This window comes from Onthophagus taurus, chromosome 6 (assembly GCF_036711975.1).
Source record: "Onthophagus taurus isolate NC chromosome 6, IU_Otau_3.0, whole genome shotgun sequence".
Taxonomy (NCBI): Eukaryota; Metazoa; Arthropoda; class Insecta; order Coleoptera; family Scarabaeidae; genus Onthophagus; species Onthophagus taurus.
In genome coordinates this window covers 596217-612585 of record NC_091971.1, presented here as the reverse complement: position 1 = coordinate 612585, position 16369 = coordinate 596217, and the positions used below count along the sequence as shown (strand labels likewise).

Sequence of the window (16369 nt, the reverse complement as noted above, 5' to 3'; positions counted from 1 at the left end):
TTTAATGTTTGTGTATTATTTCGATTGGCATCACTACTTGTTCTAATTTTGAGCAAATTTAACTTTTTATTTATAAATTAATTAATATTTTTTGTTAATAACTTTGAAATATAATCGGAAGAATCATAAATTTTAAATTTTTGTTATATAAACAATAATATTAATTTAAATCTTTGTTATGTAGTTCTTTTTTTCTTCTTATTGGGGAATTGTGTTGCGCATGCGTTGGCGTCCGGGAAGCGGCAGGCGGCGACTCTTGTCATTTTTGTCAGCCATTCTGGCATTTGCTCTTGGGGCTTTACGTGCCGATTATAAAAAAACCATTCGTTTCGATTCGTTTTTCTTGATAATAAAACGGAACAACAATGAGTGTCGAAGAGGAAGTGATGCGCATACAGAAAAAGCTCACGAAAATGACGTCGGCCGACGGTTCGGTACGTACACTTCCTCTTTAATAAAACGATACGAATTGTTTGTAGTTGCGATTTAAATCTTGGCGTAAATTTTTGAACATTTATCAATAAGTCAATTAAAAAATATTATTGCAAGGTTGTAATTATCGTTAAAATGAATAGAAAAGTAATATGATTAAGTAAAACTCATTGCCAACTTAATTAGAATATGTTATTTTCGGTTTATTTTTTTAGTTCGTTTTGTTTATGGTTTTGTTTGGCGGGAAATATAAAAGTTTTAAAAAATACTAATATAATTTTAATATTTCTGGCTTAATTGTTTTTTAATTTTGAGTTAAGTTATGAAACCGAGAATTTTGGTATAATCTAACCTTACTTTTTTTTGACATTTTAAAAATTAACCTAAAAAATTTTTTTTGTAATTTAAGGGTCAGGAACAAGCATTAGATTTATTAAGAGAACTACAAAAGTTAGACATTAATTTGGACGTTTTAACAAAAACGCGAATTGGAATGACCGTAAATGCTTTGAGAAAATCTAGCACAGATGAAGAAGTTATAACGCTGGCGAAGACGCTCATTAAAAATTGGAAAAAATTTATCTCCGGCTCGAATAAAGATACAAACAGCAGCAGCACCAGTAGTTCAACAAAGCCGAAGAAAGAAAAAGAAGATAATAAAGTTAAGGAGGATAAAGAAATCGGAAAAAAGTTACCTAGTCAATTTCCGAGCAGTTCAAACACAACAGATGCAGTTCGGTTGAAATGTAGGGAAATGTTAGCCGCTGCTTTGAGAGTTGATGGAAATGACTTTGAAGGTAAAAATATACTTAAATTATATAATTTTGTTAAAATTTTTACTTTTAGGATGTGCTAGTACTGAAGAATTGGCAGAAGAACTTGAAGAAGCAATATACCAAGAATTTAAAAACACAGATATGCGATATAAAAATCGTATAAGATCAAGAATTGCAAATTTAAAAGACGTAAAAAATCCAATGTTACGTACGAATTTCCGTGTGGGGGCATTGCCGGCAGCTCGATTAGCAGTGATGACAGCTGAGGAAATGGCAAATGATGAAATAAAATCGCTACGAGAACGATTTAAAAAAGAAGCGATAAATGACGCCCAATTGGCGACAGCGCAAGGTACAAAAACGGATCTTCTTAAATGTGGAAAATGCAAAAAACGTAATTGCACCTACAATCAAATTCAAACACGTTCCGCCGACGAACCAATGACCACGTTTGTTTTATGTAATGAGTGTGGAAATCGTTGGAAGTTCTGTTGAGATGAGAAAAAAGGAGGAGTAAGTTTCCGGTATCTTATATTTTTTAAGGTTTCTTTGAAAGTTTCGCACACGTTCTTTTGACGTGTTGTATATTGTTAAGTAAATTTAAATTGCGTTTAGCTTTATCCTATATTAATAAATCCAACAAAAAAAGATAATAGTAAATAAAGAAATGATGAAGACAAGAATTAAAGTCTAAATTTTCACTTTTTTTTTATGGATAAAGTGTACCTGAAGGTTTTTTTTTATTTGTTAAATACGTTTTGGTAAAATTTATGACTCATCATGAGAACTAAAAAATTATTTTCATGTTTTTTCCATATTTACTTTATGTATTTGGCTAATGAGATGTCAAGAAATGATTTTGGATTGAAAAGAAAAAAATAAAACATTTTTTCTTGTAAAAAGGAAAATATTCCATTTATTTCTGCAGAACGGGAAAAATTTATATAATAAATTATGCAACTTTAATAGTTTCTGTTGGTTGTCTAGCCCAGTAAACTTCACCATCGGTAGCAACAGTAACACTAAAAGCAAAAAAAAAGAATGTTAAACAGATTATAATCCTACTATTTTTCGATTTTAAAGATTTTTATTTTTGCATATAATATGTTTTACAAGAAATGAGTCCAAAAATAATCAGAACAAGATTATGAAATCTGAGAAAAAGTAACAAAGTTACATTTTTGTTGAATTAATTTGGTCCACAGTGAATTGAAGACCTTACGGCAACAACGGTACAAGCCACATATTTAAAAAAAGTGAGTTATTTAATTTTTTTATATCAGTAGGCTATGACTTTTACTTAAAAAACAAAAACTTCCGATAAAAAAACGTTGACAGGTTCGTAAATAGAGAAAATCGTTTTTACATTAAACTTAAAATACAGTTTTTTTAATGTAAAAAGGGTACAAGCCGTATTTAGCGTTATTAAATTAAATTATGGCGGCGTCAAACAGTTTTCCGACTCAAAAAAAAACGTTTCACAACGAAAACTCAGAAAGTGATAGTGACTTAGACCTTGGGTCTGACGATAGTGCAAATGAAACTTCTTCAGACGAATATAGACAGGTAAGTTTTAAAATATGTGGCTTATTCCCTTCTTCAGTTAAATTAATGTGACTTATTTTATTTTAGTTTTTTTTATATTTATTTTATATTTTCCTATTCTTTGGTTCAAAATGCTTTAAAAATTATACAGGGTGACTCAGGGGAGCAGAAGGCGCTTATGGTTCATAATAAAAACTGGCCTTAATTTTCGACAGAGAATCATCTGCTGAAGTTTGTCGCATCGATAGAGAATCACCCTATAGATACATAATATATTAGTAATAATTTTAAGAAATTTTAAAAATAATAATTTAGTAATAATATTGTGACTTATCCCTTTATGCCTTCGAAAATATCTGAAACTACTTAGTACTATTTTTAGGAAAATGGTTTTACTAATCTTGAAGGTCCGCGTTCTTTAAATAAAAGAATTTCTTTTCACACGCCACCTAAAGCTATTCCTTCAAGAAAGCGCAAGGCAAACTTTGCAAGGCAGGTTAGAAATAAAAGAAAGATTAAACGAAATTTGGGTCACAAATATGTGAATAAACGACAAAAGCAAGTAGCTGAACGAGAACTTGGACCTTCGTGCGACTGTCGCCGAAAATGTCGAAATGCTTTAGAAGGAAAAGAGATGCACATTTTCAACACTTTTTGGGACTTAGCGGATTACAACAAACAAAATATTTACCTTTTTTCGCAAATGAAATCTGTACCGAAAAAAAGGTTATACCCTAAGAAAACAAAAAAAGAAGTATCGTCACGCAAAGTTACTATACAATACTTTGTAAAAGTTAATGGCGTTGATATCAAGGTGTGCAAGCAAGAATTTCTTGCAGTGCATGGCTTACAAAAATCAAAAAAAAGAATTCAGCTTTTGTATGAACAAATTAGCAAAAGTGACCAACGTGGTAAACACCAGAACAGGGCAAATAAGATTAGTGATGCTGATCGTGATAATGTGAAGGCACACATCAATTCAATTCCTAAATACACCAGTCACTACAGTAGACAAAAAAATCCTGATAAAGTGTACATAGATCAAGACTTATCTTTCTGCTCTGTACCATGATTATTACCTTGAATGGTGTGAAGACAAAGGTTTACATGCCGTAAAAGAAAGTTACTACAGAAACGTGTTTTGTAATGAGTTCAATATTGGATTCAAACTCCCTAAAACCGACACTTGCAAAACATGTGACTTTCTCAACATACAAATAAAACACGCTTTAAGTAAAGGCGAATTAGCAGACACCTTTAAGACTGAACTTGAACTACATCATTGTAGGGCAGAAGAGCTACAAACATGTCTCAAAGAAGAAATAGAAAAAGCTAAAAACACACGAGATACCCTCGTCTTAAGTTTCGATTTACAGCAGGTTCTACCAGTACCAAATTTAACGGTTGGACCTGCTTTTTATCTAAGAAAAGCGTGGACTTACAACTTAGGAATACATGACTGTATAGAGGATATATGTACATGTGGCCTGAAAATGTAGCCAAGCGAGGCAGCGATGAAATTGCTAGCATTTTATACAAACATTTTAAGAAAAATTGCAATGATCAGTATACAAAGCTTATTGTATATAGCGATAATTGCGCAGGTCAAAATAAAAATTGGACCATTGTTTGTTTATGACAACAACTAATACGAGAAAATTTTTTTAAGAGCATAGAGCGCAGATTTTTAGTAGTCGGTCACACGCATCTTCCATCTGATCGTGATTTTGCAGTTATAGAAAAATACAAGCGCAACTATTTAAAACAAGTATATTGTCCTGAGGATTGGTACCAAGCTGTTTTAAAAGCAAAAAGGAAGAATCCTTTCAATGTTATTATACTTGAACAAGAAGACATTTTATCTTTTAAAGACCTACAGATGAAAATAACAAAAAAAACTGCGGCTGATAATAAGGATAAGCTGAATTTCAGTAAAATCTGTGCTTTTAAATTTGTACAAGACAATCCAAATGTAATGTTCTTTAAACACATTTGGAACGAAGAATATAAAACAGTAAATATAGGTAAAAGAGGTATAAGAAGATGTGTAAATATGTTAATAATAGATTTAAAAAAAAAATATGATGCTCCCATTCAATTAAACCAAAAGAAACTATCCAATCTTTTCGCACTTCTAAAGTATATACCTCCGATTTATCAAAATTTTTATAGGGAGATTGGTGTTGGTGAAAATAATAATGTAAATAGTGCACCGACTATAGATGATGACATAGAACATTTAGACAACTTCAGCGACATTGACGACGAAAAGTAAAATAAAATTCATCTTAATTTATTAGAAAATTTAATAATGTTTATTGTGTTATTTTTTGTTTTTTTGTTTGTTGTGACTATTTCATGAATTAAATGTGTTTTTGTTCTTATCTAGTTATTTTTATTTCAAATTTTCACTTATTCGGACTCTTTAGTGTTGCCATTATGAATTTGATGTCTTAGGTAATAGCTACTGGACTACCTTCTCGACTTATCATTTTTGAATACATTTTCGTGTAATAAGGGTCTAAGCCACACTATTTTGACATAAATTAAATTTTGTCATTGAAAGCGCTGTTTTTCAAAAAAAAATCTTCAGTTTTCATCGAAGAGAAATAAGCAAGTTTCAAATAGTAAATGTTATAGAATTTTTATCTTACTTCTTATTATTTCACGATTTAATTACAAATTAAAATGTTGATTTTCTCAAAAAGTTAGTTGTGTGGCATGTACCGTTGTTGCTCTAACGTCTTCAATTTCACTTAAGATGCAATATACTAAAATATATTTCCATAGAAACCACATAAAATGCAACATGTCAATATAATTTGCAATTAGAGTAAAACCTCGATATAATGGACTATTATGGGGAAGGCAATGTTCGTTATAGCTCAATAAAAATATACAATAATCTAGTGCTGAATAACAAATATAACTAGAGTAACACTGAAGACGCCAAAGCGTTAATTTAGAATACCCTAACGCCCGAAAATATGTGTGAATAGAATTCATATTTAATTCATTACATTAGCTATTTATGTTTATTACTACATAATGACATTGAAAATGTCAAAATCCTATAATAGGATTTTTAATCGTGCCATAAAAAGACAACTTACTAAATGACGTAATCTTTTCCTTTGGATCCACGCGGAGCTGTCCAATCCAAGGTTAATTCCTTCTTTGTGGCCGAGTTCTTATGCGTTGCTGCATTCTGAAAAGAAAAAAATAAAATAAAATTTAAATTTATACATTAATTAGACGTAAAAGTTACAAAATAAATGTAAAAGCTTGTTAAATTTTTGTAGCATGATTGAAATCACCCGATTTATTTTTGGCTTTAGTTTTAAAAATAGGTTTTTTTTTAATTAGGTGCTATGATAGGCATGGTGCACAAAAATGGCCTTCAAAAAACGCGCGATGTGACGAATTTTATGACTTACATTAAGCACTGTGGCCGAACCTTGAGGCCTCAGTTGAGGAAAAAGTGGACTGATGTCCAGTTTGATTATATTATGCATAAACTCTGCGAACATTTTACCAATCCTTACCAATAATGGTTCAAAATTCTGCAAGAATTCCTAAACTTCAATCCTAATCTTAATTTAATCCTTTTTTTTTAATCTTTTTCGAGAAAAGCCAATTTTCAACATTTGTGTGATAACCAACCACTATTTTAATGAATTTTACACTAAATATTTTACCCTTTTTCCTGAACAATTAATGGTTTTCGCATATCGATGATCATCCGGAATTTGGAAACTTCCCACAGGTTTATCCCCATCTCTAACTTGTAACAAAAATCCTTTATATCCGTCACCGGAAATGGTAATTTGCGTTCTTCCACCAGATTTAATCTCGTTTTCGCTTACGCTAACTTTGTAAGGGAACGTTTTTGGTGGTTGCGGCGGATTTGGATGTTTCGGTGTCATATCTTCACACACCGCTTCCGGTGCGCCACCCGAGTAACTTAATGTCACCGGAATTAACGCCAATAAAGGTATCAAAATTAATTTAGAACCCATTCTTGCTGGAAATAAAAAGCAACTTTGAGTCGATAAAATTGAACTAAAAGTGTGAAAGTTTTCTTTATTCTCTATTCTTGACCTTCTCATAAGAACGTATTAGGTTAGTAAAACCTTGAAATGATCTATTTTTTTTTGTTGTAAAGTCCATTGTATCACTTTGAACAGTGAAAGAAAGGAAGGAATTAAAGTAATTAATTATGTAATGGTTGTTTTTTTAAACAAGATTATTCTAAAATATAACCGGAAGTGATAAAATCTTGCTTTTTGAAAAAGTAAAAACAATCTTATAATCTTTGTGGTTTGAGCATCGTTTAAAATCTAAAGTTTTTTTTGTAATTTAACTGGAATCTGTGTCAGAGTGTTGCGAAAATTTGCAACCGAAGAATTAAAAGAGTTTAACGTCTTAACATTTACTTACCTTAAGTGGTTGACTCCAAGCCGAAGCGAAGCACTATTTGAAAAGGTATTTGTATTTGTTAGAATGTTATAGAGATACTTTCAATTTTCTTTTCCACTTCTTAACAGCAATTGGAAGGGGGGCGTTAGATAATTCATGATTAAGTGTGGAGCAACGATGTCAGGTTATTTGGCAATTTGATGGACGGCTGTTAATATCAACTCTGATTATGCAATAATTTTTAAATCAAATAGAAAAAAGTTGTTTGATAGTTAAAAAATCAAGTAGAAAAAAGTTATTAGATAATAAAGTTTAAAGAAATAAAAAAATTGAAATAAATTAATTTTAACATAAGTTATATTGAGTCTCATCGAGTTTTACTAGAGAAAGAATTGTAATTATACAAAAATTTATCGGAGATGTTTTTGACGTTTTACAAATATTGTTAGTATATCATCTAAACGTTGTTATATGCCATTATAAAAGTGTGAGAAAGATGAGTATAGGCCACATTGGAGAATTAAATAAAACATTTTAAATTTGAAATCAATTTTAAGTTCAAATTACCGCATAACCTCACTTTTCAATCACTAAAATCATTTCTAATATTGTAGCTATTTAAAAATTTAAAACAATCAAATTTACAAAAAGAAATAATTAGAATCAATAAAAATATAAATTTATTTTAAAAAATCATAAACTACAACCAATAAATCTTAAAAGTTAATGATCGATAATAATTAATTCATCAATCGCCCAATCTTCATACGAATGATCTGGCAAATATCTCCTAATAATAATCGGAATTTTCCTTTGTTTTAACTCTTTCATAGCGATTTGTAACGGATCCGTTTCACCCTCCAGCTCAACCATAACCGGGGCGCACATTGCAATTTGCAACGCGCGCGTCCCTAAAACCCTCGCCCTTTCATATTTCGTCATATACTTGGTCGTTATTCTTTTGTGTTTCGGAACACCTCCTCCTGCCTGTCCCGGCTGAAGAATATCAATGTTATCACCTTCTTCCTCATGTTGTTCTAAATCATCGATGTTTTCGTCGTCTACATCGTCATCGAATTCATCTTGAACGTCGTCCGCGTCATATTCGTCATCGGCCATCGTTTTAATAAGATTCTTTTAATGTTTAATGAAGCTTTATGATACAAAATTGTTAGAAACGATGATTCCAAGGTGATACTAAAAAGAACATAACCTTAAACAACATTGTCTAGTGGCATTTTGATTTATATTGTTACCAACTGAAACGGTGATCAAAATATATCAAGATTTAACGGTTTTTATGTGATATTTCATCACGTTCGGTTTGTTTGAAAATAAATATAATATATTTATTAAAATCAATAAGATAGTTTTATTGAATATAGTCATAATTCATGTTATGATTTTTAAAACATTTAGGTTGGTATCTGTGTATAAAAATCTTTTAGGTTAGGTTGGTTGGGTGTTTATCGAGTGTTTGAGAAATAAGTTATCCTTATTTATAATATAATAATAACCAAAAATTATGTTTTCAAAATCGGGATTATATTGCGATTCACCCGGAAAATATTCCCTAGTGACAAAGGAAGTTGATAGGAATAATGTAAAAATCTTTTACAATCAAGCTTGTTTAATATGTTTGAAAGCATCACCAACGATAAAACGTTGTTCGAAGTGTAAAATTGCAGCTTATTGTTCACATGAGCATCAATGTTTCGACTGGCGCTCATTTCACAAACCGTTTTGTCGGATAATTCGCAAATGTAAGATAAAATTAGAAGATTTTAAAGGTAATTTTGAGGACTTTTGTAATTTCAAAGTTGCGCTACAAATCGCATGGAAAACAGACTTAAATCGTGAGCTGTACGTACATGAAGAAATGATGACTTTGCATCCGAGGGTTTGTTCAGTGTGTTTTACAACAAAAGATCTTTATTGTTGTGAGAAATGTCTTAACGTTTGTTATTGCTCTAAAGAACATGAAGAAGAAGATTATAAGAAACATAATAAATATTGTAACGAATTAAGATTAGGTTTAATAACAGATCAATATTTGCGCACAAGAGATATAACTTATGTAGAATTTGAACCGGTTGATAACAATGAATTGAAATGTTGCAAAGACATTCAAAAACATCTCCAAACATCAGTTCATGAAGTATTATATGATTATTTAACACTGGAGGAAAAAGGAGAAGCTCTTCAAATAGCTAAAACTCTATGTGTAGTTTTAGGTTTAAACATTTTACATGCTTTAAAAGTCACAAAAACCATTAAATCTGATTTGATTATCCATATTGTTGGTGCGGATTTAAACGAATTGTTAACCGATTGGTTACTCGCTACAAAAATCATCCGACATTGGATACCTGAAATCGATGGTACCATTAAATATTATTTTATAGGACCAGCAATGTTAGATCAAAACATACAACAACAAAACACAAATGAAGATAAAATCATTATCAAATACTTTGGTAGTAAATATCACGACATCATTGATATTTTAGAAAAACCAGATATCGTTTTTGCGTTTAGTTGTGGTCTCCACGAATTTGCTGGTTTACCAGAAGATCAATGGAAATTATCAATCCCAACGTTAATTCATTACGAGGATGTTCCCGTTGTTCTTACTTCATATACAAAAAATGAAATGATAAAGGATAAAGAAATCTTAGCAAATGCGGAAAATAATATTGAAGTTATCATGGATATTTGTGAAAATCCTTTTTCTTCAATTAAAAGTTGCAGAGATTGGAATTCAAAAGAACCCGTTTTTTATATGTGCAAGTATATGTTTATTGCCAAAAAGAAATGTAAAAAAGATTCTGAAACAACACTATTAATTTAATTTTCCAATTTAATTGAAATATTTATTCATCTAATTTATTTTGAGGTTATGTTAATTAGAAATAAATAATAATTTCTTAACTTGTTTATTAAATCCAAACCAAAATCTTAACCTAAATTTAATACTGTATGCTTCGTTTTGTTTGGATATCCTCCAAAAGGGCCTGAAGATCTTCGTCCTCAAAGCGTCCCTCAAGCGATGGGATAAGCGATTTTGCTTCTTCCGCCGTTTCTGGGCACAAATTTGCTATAGCCGCCAATTCGAATTTATGTAATTTCTTTTGACTCAATAAACTAAAACGAAATAATAAAGGAAATTCATTAAAATATTATAAGTTTAAAGTTAGAAAACTTACTTTCGAACGGCAGAAATAACTTCTTTATTTTTAAACTTTCGAAATCGGTCGGTGTACGTTAAGGTTTTCATAAAAACGTCTGAGAATTCTTGTTCATCCTCCGCGGATTCGTTTTGAGCCTTTCGGTGCTCTAATAACATGTGGACTTCGGAGATTAATAAAGTTTCAGCGTTTTCAAATTCTGCAGAAAAATTATTTTATTTAGATTAAAATCTAATAAATTAGGTATCTTGGGTTTAAATTGTAATAAATAAAAAAAAGTTTGAATTTCATAATACGGGAGGGTGATTTATTAGCTCACCATCAAACTTTGACATATGATAGCTAATCCAATTACAAAAAAAAAAAATTACAGTTTTCTGCATCGAATTTATACATAGTCAGTAAAATCCTTTGATTATATATAATATGGATTGAGCTAACTGAATATAACTACTAACAAAAATGTTGCTCAAGGTGAATAGACGCAGATGGAAAGCGATAATGTGAAAGTGTAACAAAGATAGATATATTATATGTCAGTACGCTTCTATATCTATCTCACTTCTATCAGTACACCCATTATATGGCAGTACGCTTCTATGTCTATCTCGGTTCGATCACCTTGCGCAAGCTATCTCTCTCGTTGGCTCAATCCATATTATATATAATCAAAGGTAAAATCAAACATTCAACAAAAACAAGGTGTTGCTGTTAGATTTAATTATTACATACATGAAGAAACTCAAAATATACGCTTATAGCACTGAAGAGTATGCTGATATAATTTTCGTGTATGGTTTTTGCAATGGAAATGCTCGACAATCAGTACGAGAATATCAAGAAAGATTTCCACAGCGTCATTTGCCATATTATTCAGTTTTTAGCAATTCTTTCAGAAGACTTTGAGAAACAGGTAATCCTGCTCCAGCAAAAGCTATTCGACCGCATACAGTGCGTATGTCATTGATAATCCTTTCATCAACATACATGTAAGTCAAAATTTTGCATGGCTTGTATTGAACCGCGAAGTCCTTCATCCGTATCGCAAACAGAATGTTCAAGCTCTACAGCTAAGAGATAATCAGAAACGATTAGGATTTTGTGAATGGTTATTGCAGCAACTTGCCCAAAATAATGACTTCATTTCAAATGTTCTCTGGACAGATGAATCATGAGCTTTGTTCGTTGGGACTGCACTACTCTGCACGACATGGCACTCGTATGACGTCATAGTGCAACGAAGTGTAAGTCAGTGCAATGTCATGTCAACTTAGTGCAGGTTGGTGCAGGTCAGAAAAGTATATAAACCGTGGTCGCAACGAACAGATTTTTATAAAAAAAAGTGTATAATATTTGAAATGGACGAACAGGAGATTGTCAGCGAAATACTCGTGGAAAATGAAATCATTGCAGAATGTTTTTGTAGTAGCGATTCATCAATTATTATTATTATTTTTAAATTATTTCGAAAAAGTAGGGGTAGTTTTCTACTGCCTCTACTGGGATTGAATATACTGTGTTCTCTAATACAACAAATATTAATTATTATAAGGTTTTATTTCTTAATATTTAGTATTAATATTAATTATTACAAAACACGCTTTCAAATATTCCGCCATTTTAGTTACACTGCACTTATAGAACTTAATCGAAAGCAGGTGCAACAAAATCTGCACTAACTTGCACTGGCTGCACTAAATTGCACTGCACATGGCCCAACGAACAGTATGAGTGCAACTGCACTAAACTGCACTATCCCCAACGAACCTGCTTAGTGCAAGTAGTGCAGTCCCAACGAACAAAGCTATGGTTTGATTTCCTTGAAGATATACCTCTTAATGTAATTCAAAATATGTGGTACCAGCACGATGGTGCCCCACCTCATCGCGGAAGAGTGGTTAAACCAATACTTTTCAAACAAGAGGATTGGTAATAATGGTCCATTTGCTTGGCCACCTAGATCCCGCAACCTTAATCCATTGGATTTCTACTTATGGGGTTAAATGAAACAAATTGTGTATCAAGTGGAAATTAACACACGAGAACAGTTATTAAACAGAATACAAATGGCTGCTACTGAAATAAGAAATCAACCAGACATTTTAGATGGGCTGAAGAACTCTTTAATTCGTCGTTGTGAAGCATGTATTCTAGCAGAAGGAGTCTATTTTGAACAATATTTGTAATATTTATGTGTTTTAAAAAAAATATTGAAGTTAATTATGATGTAAAAATTAAAACTTTAAAGTGTTATAATTTCGTAAATAATTGAAATAGGACATATGTTCATTAACATTTTTTTTTGGTAATTGGATTAGCTATAATATGTCAAAGTTTGATGGTGAGCTAATAAATCACCCTCTATATTTGTTAGTTCTAGTTTTGCACTAGCACTAAGACAAGAACTATAACAGAATCATTCGGGTTTGGCCGTTTTGAGAGACGTGCGGCTAAACTCGAATGCTTCTAGTTCTAAGTCAAATGTTAGTTCTAGTGACAATGTTAGGTAGCGCTAGTTAGCATTAGGTATCACTGTGTTGCATATTCTTATTGAATTAAAACTAGAACTAACACAAGACCTAGAACTAAAAAGATTCGGGTTTATCCGTGCGTCTTCAGACCCGAATATTTCTAGTTCTACGTCTAGTGTTAGTTCTAGTTTTACATTAGCATTATCACTAGAAGTAAAACAAGACCTAGAATCATTCTGGTTTAGCCGTCTTGAGAGACGTGTGGCTAAACTCGAATGTTTCTAGTTCTAAGTCAAATGTTAGTTTTAGTGACAGTGCTAGGTAGCGCTAGTTAGCATTAGATATCACTGTGCTGCATATGTGCTGCAAAACTAGACCTAGAAAGTTACTAACTAGTTAGTTCTAGTGATAATGCTAGGTAGCGCTAGTTAGGATTAGGTCTACTATCCGTGCAAAAAGTCAAGGCCCCTCACTTTATAGATCGATATCTTCGCAACCGCTCGATAAAAAAAATTGCGACAAAGTTTGTTGTAATCACTGAACATTTCTACGTAACATATGTTAATTTGAAAATTTTCGGATCTACGATTTTCCTTTTATCGCGAATTAAATGCAAAAAGTACACGATTTTTTACGGTACCGGCAACTTTGTTAACTTTGCAATTTTTTTTCTCGAAAACTATCGTACGAAAAAATTTTAATTTTGAACAGGTGGTAGCCTGGTGTGTTCTTAATGAGTGGCATATTTTATTTTTTCGATATTTCATACATTTTCGCGGAAAATCGCGGTTTAGTAAGACGCTGTTATGTCGAAAACGGCTGGGTGGATTTCCTCGCTGATTTGACCAAAATATGTCAAATAATGTCGGTTATTGGATTCCCTTGTCAGTTTTTCAAAATTAGAGTTCCCTAATTTTTTAAGAGCGATTTAATGGAATGATAAATTAAAGAGAAACAGACATAAGCTCTGCGGGGTGACGGGGTTTCCGTCCAATCGGAACAGATGGTGCGTCCCAGACAGGACGTCGCGCCTTATTTCTTTATGTAGGTAAGATAAAAGCGCGACGTACTGTCTGGGACAAACCATCTGTTCCGATTGGACGGAACCCTTCTCTCCCCGCATAGCTTATTTCTGTTTCTCTTTAATTTGTAATTCCATTAAATCGCTCTTAAAATATTAGGGAGTCCTCATTTTGAAAATCTCATAATGGAATCCGACAACCGACATTATTTAACATATTTTGGTAAAAACAGCGTTGAAATCCGCCAGGTGGTTTTCGAAATAACCGCATCCTACTAATCTACGATTTTCCGCGAAACTATATGGAATATCGAAAAAATAAAATATGCCCCACATTAAGAACACATCGGTTTACCACCAATTCAAATTTGAATTTTTTTCGTCAAATAGTTTTGGAGAAAAAAAATCGCAAAATAGACAAGGTAGCTGGCACTTTCAAAAATCGGGTACTTTTTTCGCTTAACTCGTGATAAAAGAAAAATCGCGGACCCGAAAATTTCCAAATTAACATGTGATACGCAGAAATGTTCACTGATTACAATAAACTTGACCGCAATTTTTTCCATCGAGCGGTTACGAAGATATCGATCTCTAAAGTGAGGGGCCTTGACTTTTTGCATGGATAGTAGTGTTAGTTCTAGTTTTGAACTAGCACTATCACTAAAACTAACACAAGACCTAGAATCATTCGGATTTAGCCGTCTTGAGAGACGTGGGATAAATAAAAATAGTTTGAATTTCATAATATACATATATATTCTTTATATTCAAGTTCAGTAAAAACTTATTTAAGTTATATTACAATACTTTTTTTATCCTTTTGTAATATATCCTTCGTCAACTAAAAAATCATACAATCTCCTCGTTTTGTTAACATCAATTTTTAACAATCTCCTTGCAGTCAACAATTTTAAATACCCCAATTTATTATTTTCCCCAATCAACGTAGCTTTTAACTCCAAATAGCTCAGCGGCGCCAATCGACAGTTTCTACACAAATCCCGTTCTTTCGGTAATAATTTCTCCAAACCTGGCATACCAATCACATCAAGCGGGGTAAAAGTACCCCGTTTTTTCGCCGGTTGCGACACTCCGTGATGATGATGCCCGTCGGAAGATAAACCACGAAATTTAAAATTAAAAATTGGATTCGCATAAAACGTCTTTAAATCGCGCATATTTTCTTCCCGTTGTTGTTTCAAATTTAAGTAAAGTCGAGCTTCCTTTAACGATTTTATTCCGCGTTTATGAAAATCACATAACCTAAAAATTCGGTTCGATTAAAAATTTTTTTAATAAAATTAAATTTTTACCTTGCTATATGTATTTTGAGTTCCCCAGCTCGGTGTAATCCTTCCATAAGATACTCAAAATCTTGTCCATTATGGCATTGCATAAACTTTGTTAAACGATTATACACGGGTTGAGTAATCGTTGAATCATAACGGTGTAACCAAGCGGTAATTTTTCTTAATAGAATTAATCCGTGGTTGCGAATAATTTTGCGTCTCCGGAGACGTTCGCGTAACCGCCAATTATAAATTTGTATCAAGGCGCATTGTAAATCGGTTAAAATCTGATAATTTGGATCATCAGAATCGACAAAATCTAAATTTGCTATCAAATCTTCCGCATTCATATCATAATCTAATTCGAAATCAGATCTTGCTGCATTATAACCGGCAACAGAATGATACGAAGCCGAAGTGGCTGCGTATCTTGGGGGTTCTTCGATATCCACGACACGAAAACGAAATGGAACGGCGGGATTAATAAATTCTGAATTTTCATGCGAGGAAATTTCGGGTAAAGAAGAATGACCTTTTTTTAATAAATAAAAATATTCGTAATGGCTTTTTATATCATCTGGAGTACGATTTGTTAATTTTTTTGAAATATTCTTGTAATTTCCCAAGGATAATAAACCGTCTAATAAAAGCAACTCCTCCTGGGCTGTCCAATCAGAGTGTTCGTACAGCGGGAAATCGTATCGCATTACTCGATAGGGATGATCGTTTTTATGGCTATCGAACTCGACGCCAGATGCAAAACATGAACAGCATATGCACAAATCACATTTCGCACATAAAATGAACCGGTCATTTAAACTTTGGTAACAGTTTATACAATCGGCCGTTATTTTATTTGTAGTTACTAAACCATCGTCTGGAAATCATTTCCATTTCCAGTATTTATATTAACATTTTTAAATTTATTTACCTTTAGGAAATTGTAAATCAGCGGCATCCTCTTCGGTTAAATCGGTATTAGAACTCGGTGCAGCCATCGTTTAAGCCTGTTTATTATTATAAAGCACTAAATTACTTGACAAGTTTTTAGAGATATTTTGAGGTTAGAAAATAGGCATAAAATGGATTTGTTTGTGACGTTTATGATGGCACCATCTATTGATTGATAATTAGTAATTTAATGGCGGGAAATATCAATTCCTGTAATACAAATATTAATACAAATATGTTGAATTAGATAATATTTGAATTAAAATTTGTATAATAA

General features: G+C 32.1%; 5 protein-coding genes across 7 annotated transcripts; 2 read left to right on the top strand and 3 right to left on the bottom strand.

Annotated features, from left to right (window-relative positions):
• The first annotated feature begins 184 nt into the window (after positions 1-184).
• LOC111419785 (RNA polymerase II elongation factor) lies at positions 185-6978 on the top strand. Its single transcript, XM_023052651.2, has 3 exons — positions 185-434; positions 842-1229; positions 1279-6978. Exons 1-3 carry the CDS (start codon positions 366-368, stop codon positions 1701-1703), a joined length of 882 nt encoding a protein of 293 aa, XP_022908419.1. The 5' UTR covers positions 185-365; the 3' UTR covers positions 1704-6978.
• LOC111419786 (lethal (2) 34Fc) lies at positions 2095-6772 on the bottom strand. 2 transcript variants are annotated; one of them, XM_023052653.2, is made up of 4 exons: positions 6452-6772; positions 6191-6316; positions 5867-5961; positions 2095-2230 (listed from the first exon to the last, which is right to left on the bottom strand). In XM_023052653.2, the coding sequence occupies exons 1-4, from the start codon at positions 6770-6772 to the stop codon at positions 2161-2163; spliced, it is 612 nt and encodes a 203-aa protein (XP_022908421.2). In that variant the 3' UTR covers positions 2095-2160. The 2 variants fall into 2 exon arrangements, with proteins under 2 accessions (XP_022908421.2, XP_022908423.2); XM_023052655.2 differs by lacking the exon at positions 6191-6316.
• An 851-nt stretch (positions 6979-7829) lies between the features above and the next one.
• Positions 7830-8401, bottom strand: LOC111419777 (RNA polymerase II subunit RpII18). Its single transcript, XM_023052643.2, has one exon. It carries the CDS (start codon positions 8289-8291, stop codon positions 7896-7898), a length of 396 nt encoding a protein of 131 aa, XP_022908411.1. The 5' UTR covers positions 8292-8401; the 3' UTR covers positions 7830-7895.
• Positions 8402-8606: 205 nt separating this feature from the next.
• LOC139430042 (putative protein MSS51 homolog, mitochondrial) lies at positions 8607-10103 on the top strand. Its single transcript, XM_071196635.1, has one exon. The coding sequence runs from the start codon at positions 8698-8700 to the stop codon at positions 10021-10023; it is 1326 nt and encodes a 441-aa protein (XP_071052736.1). The 5' UTR covers positions 8607-8697; the 3' UTR covers positions 10024-10103.
• Positions 10095-16344, bottom strand: LOC111419780 (DNA-directed RNA polymerase II subunit Rpb4-like). Of its 2 annotated transcripts, none has more exons than XM_023052647.2 (3): positions 16073-16344; positions 10379-10559; positions 10095-10316 (listed from the first exon to the last, which is right to left on the bottom strand). In XM_023052647.2, the coding sequence occupies exons 1-3, from the start codon at positions 16137-16139 to the stop codon at positions 10142-10144; spliced, it is 423 nt and encodes a 140-aa protein (XP_022908415.1). In that variant the 5' UTR covers positions 16140-16344; the 3' UTR covers positions 10095-10141. The 2 variants fall into 2 exon arrangements, with proteins under 2 accessions (XP_022908415.1, XP_022908414.1); XM_023052646.2 differs by lacking the exons at positions 10095-10316; positions 10379-10559 and adding exons at positions 14584-15115; positions 15166-16018 and having other exon boundaries at positions 16073-16284.
• Between the last annotated feature and the right edge of the window lie 25 nt (positions 16345-16369).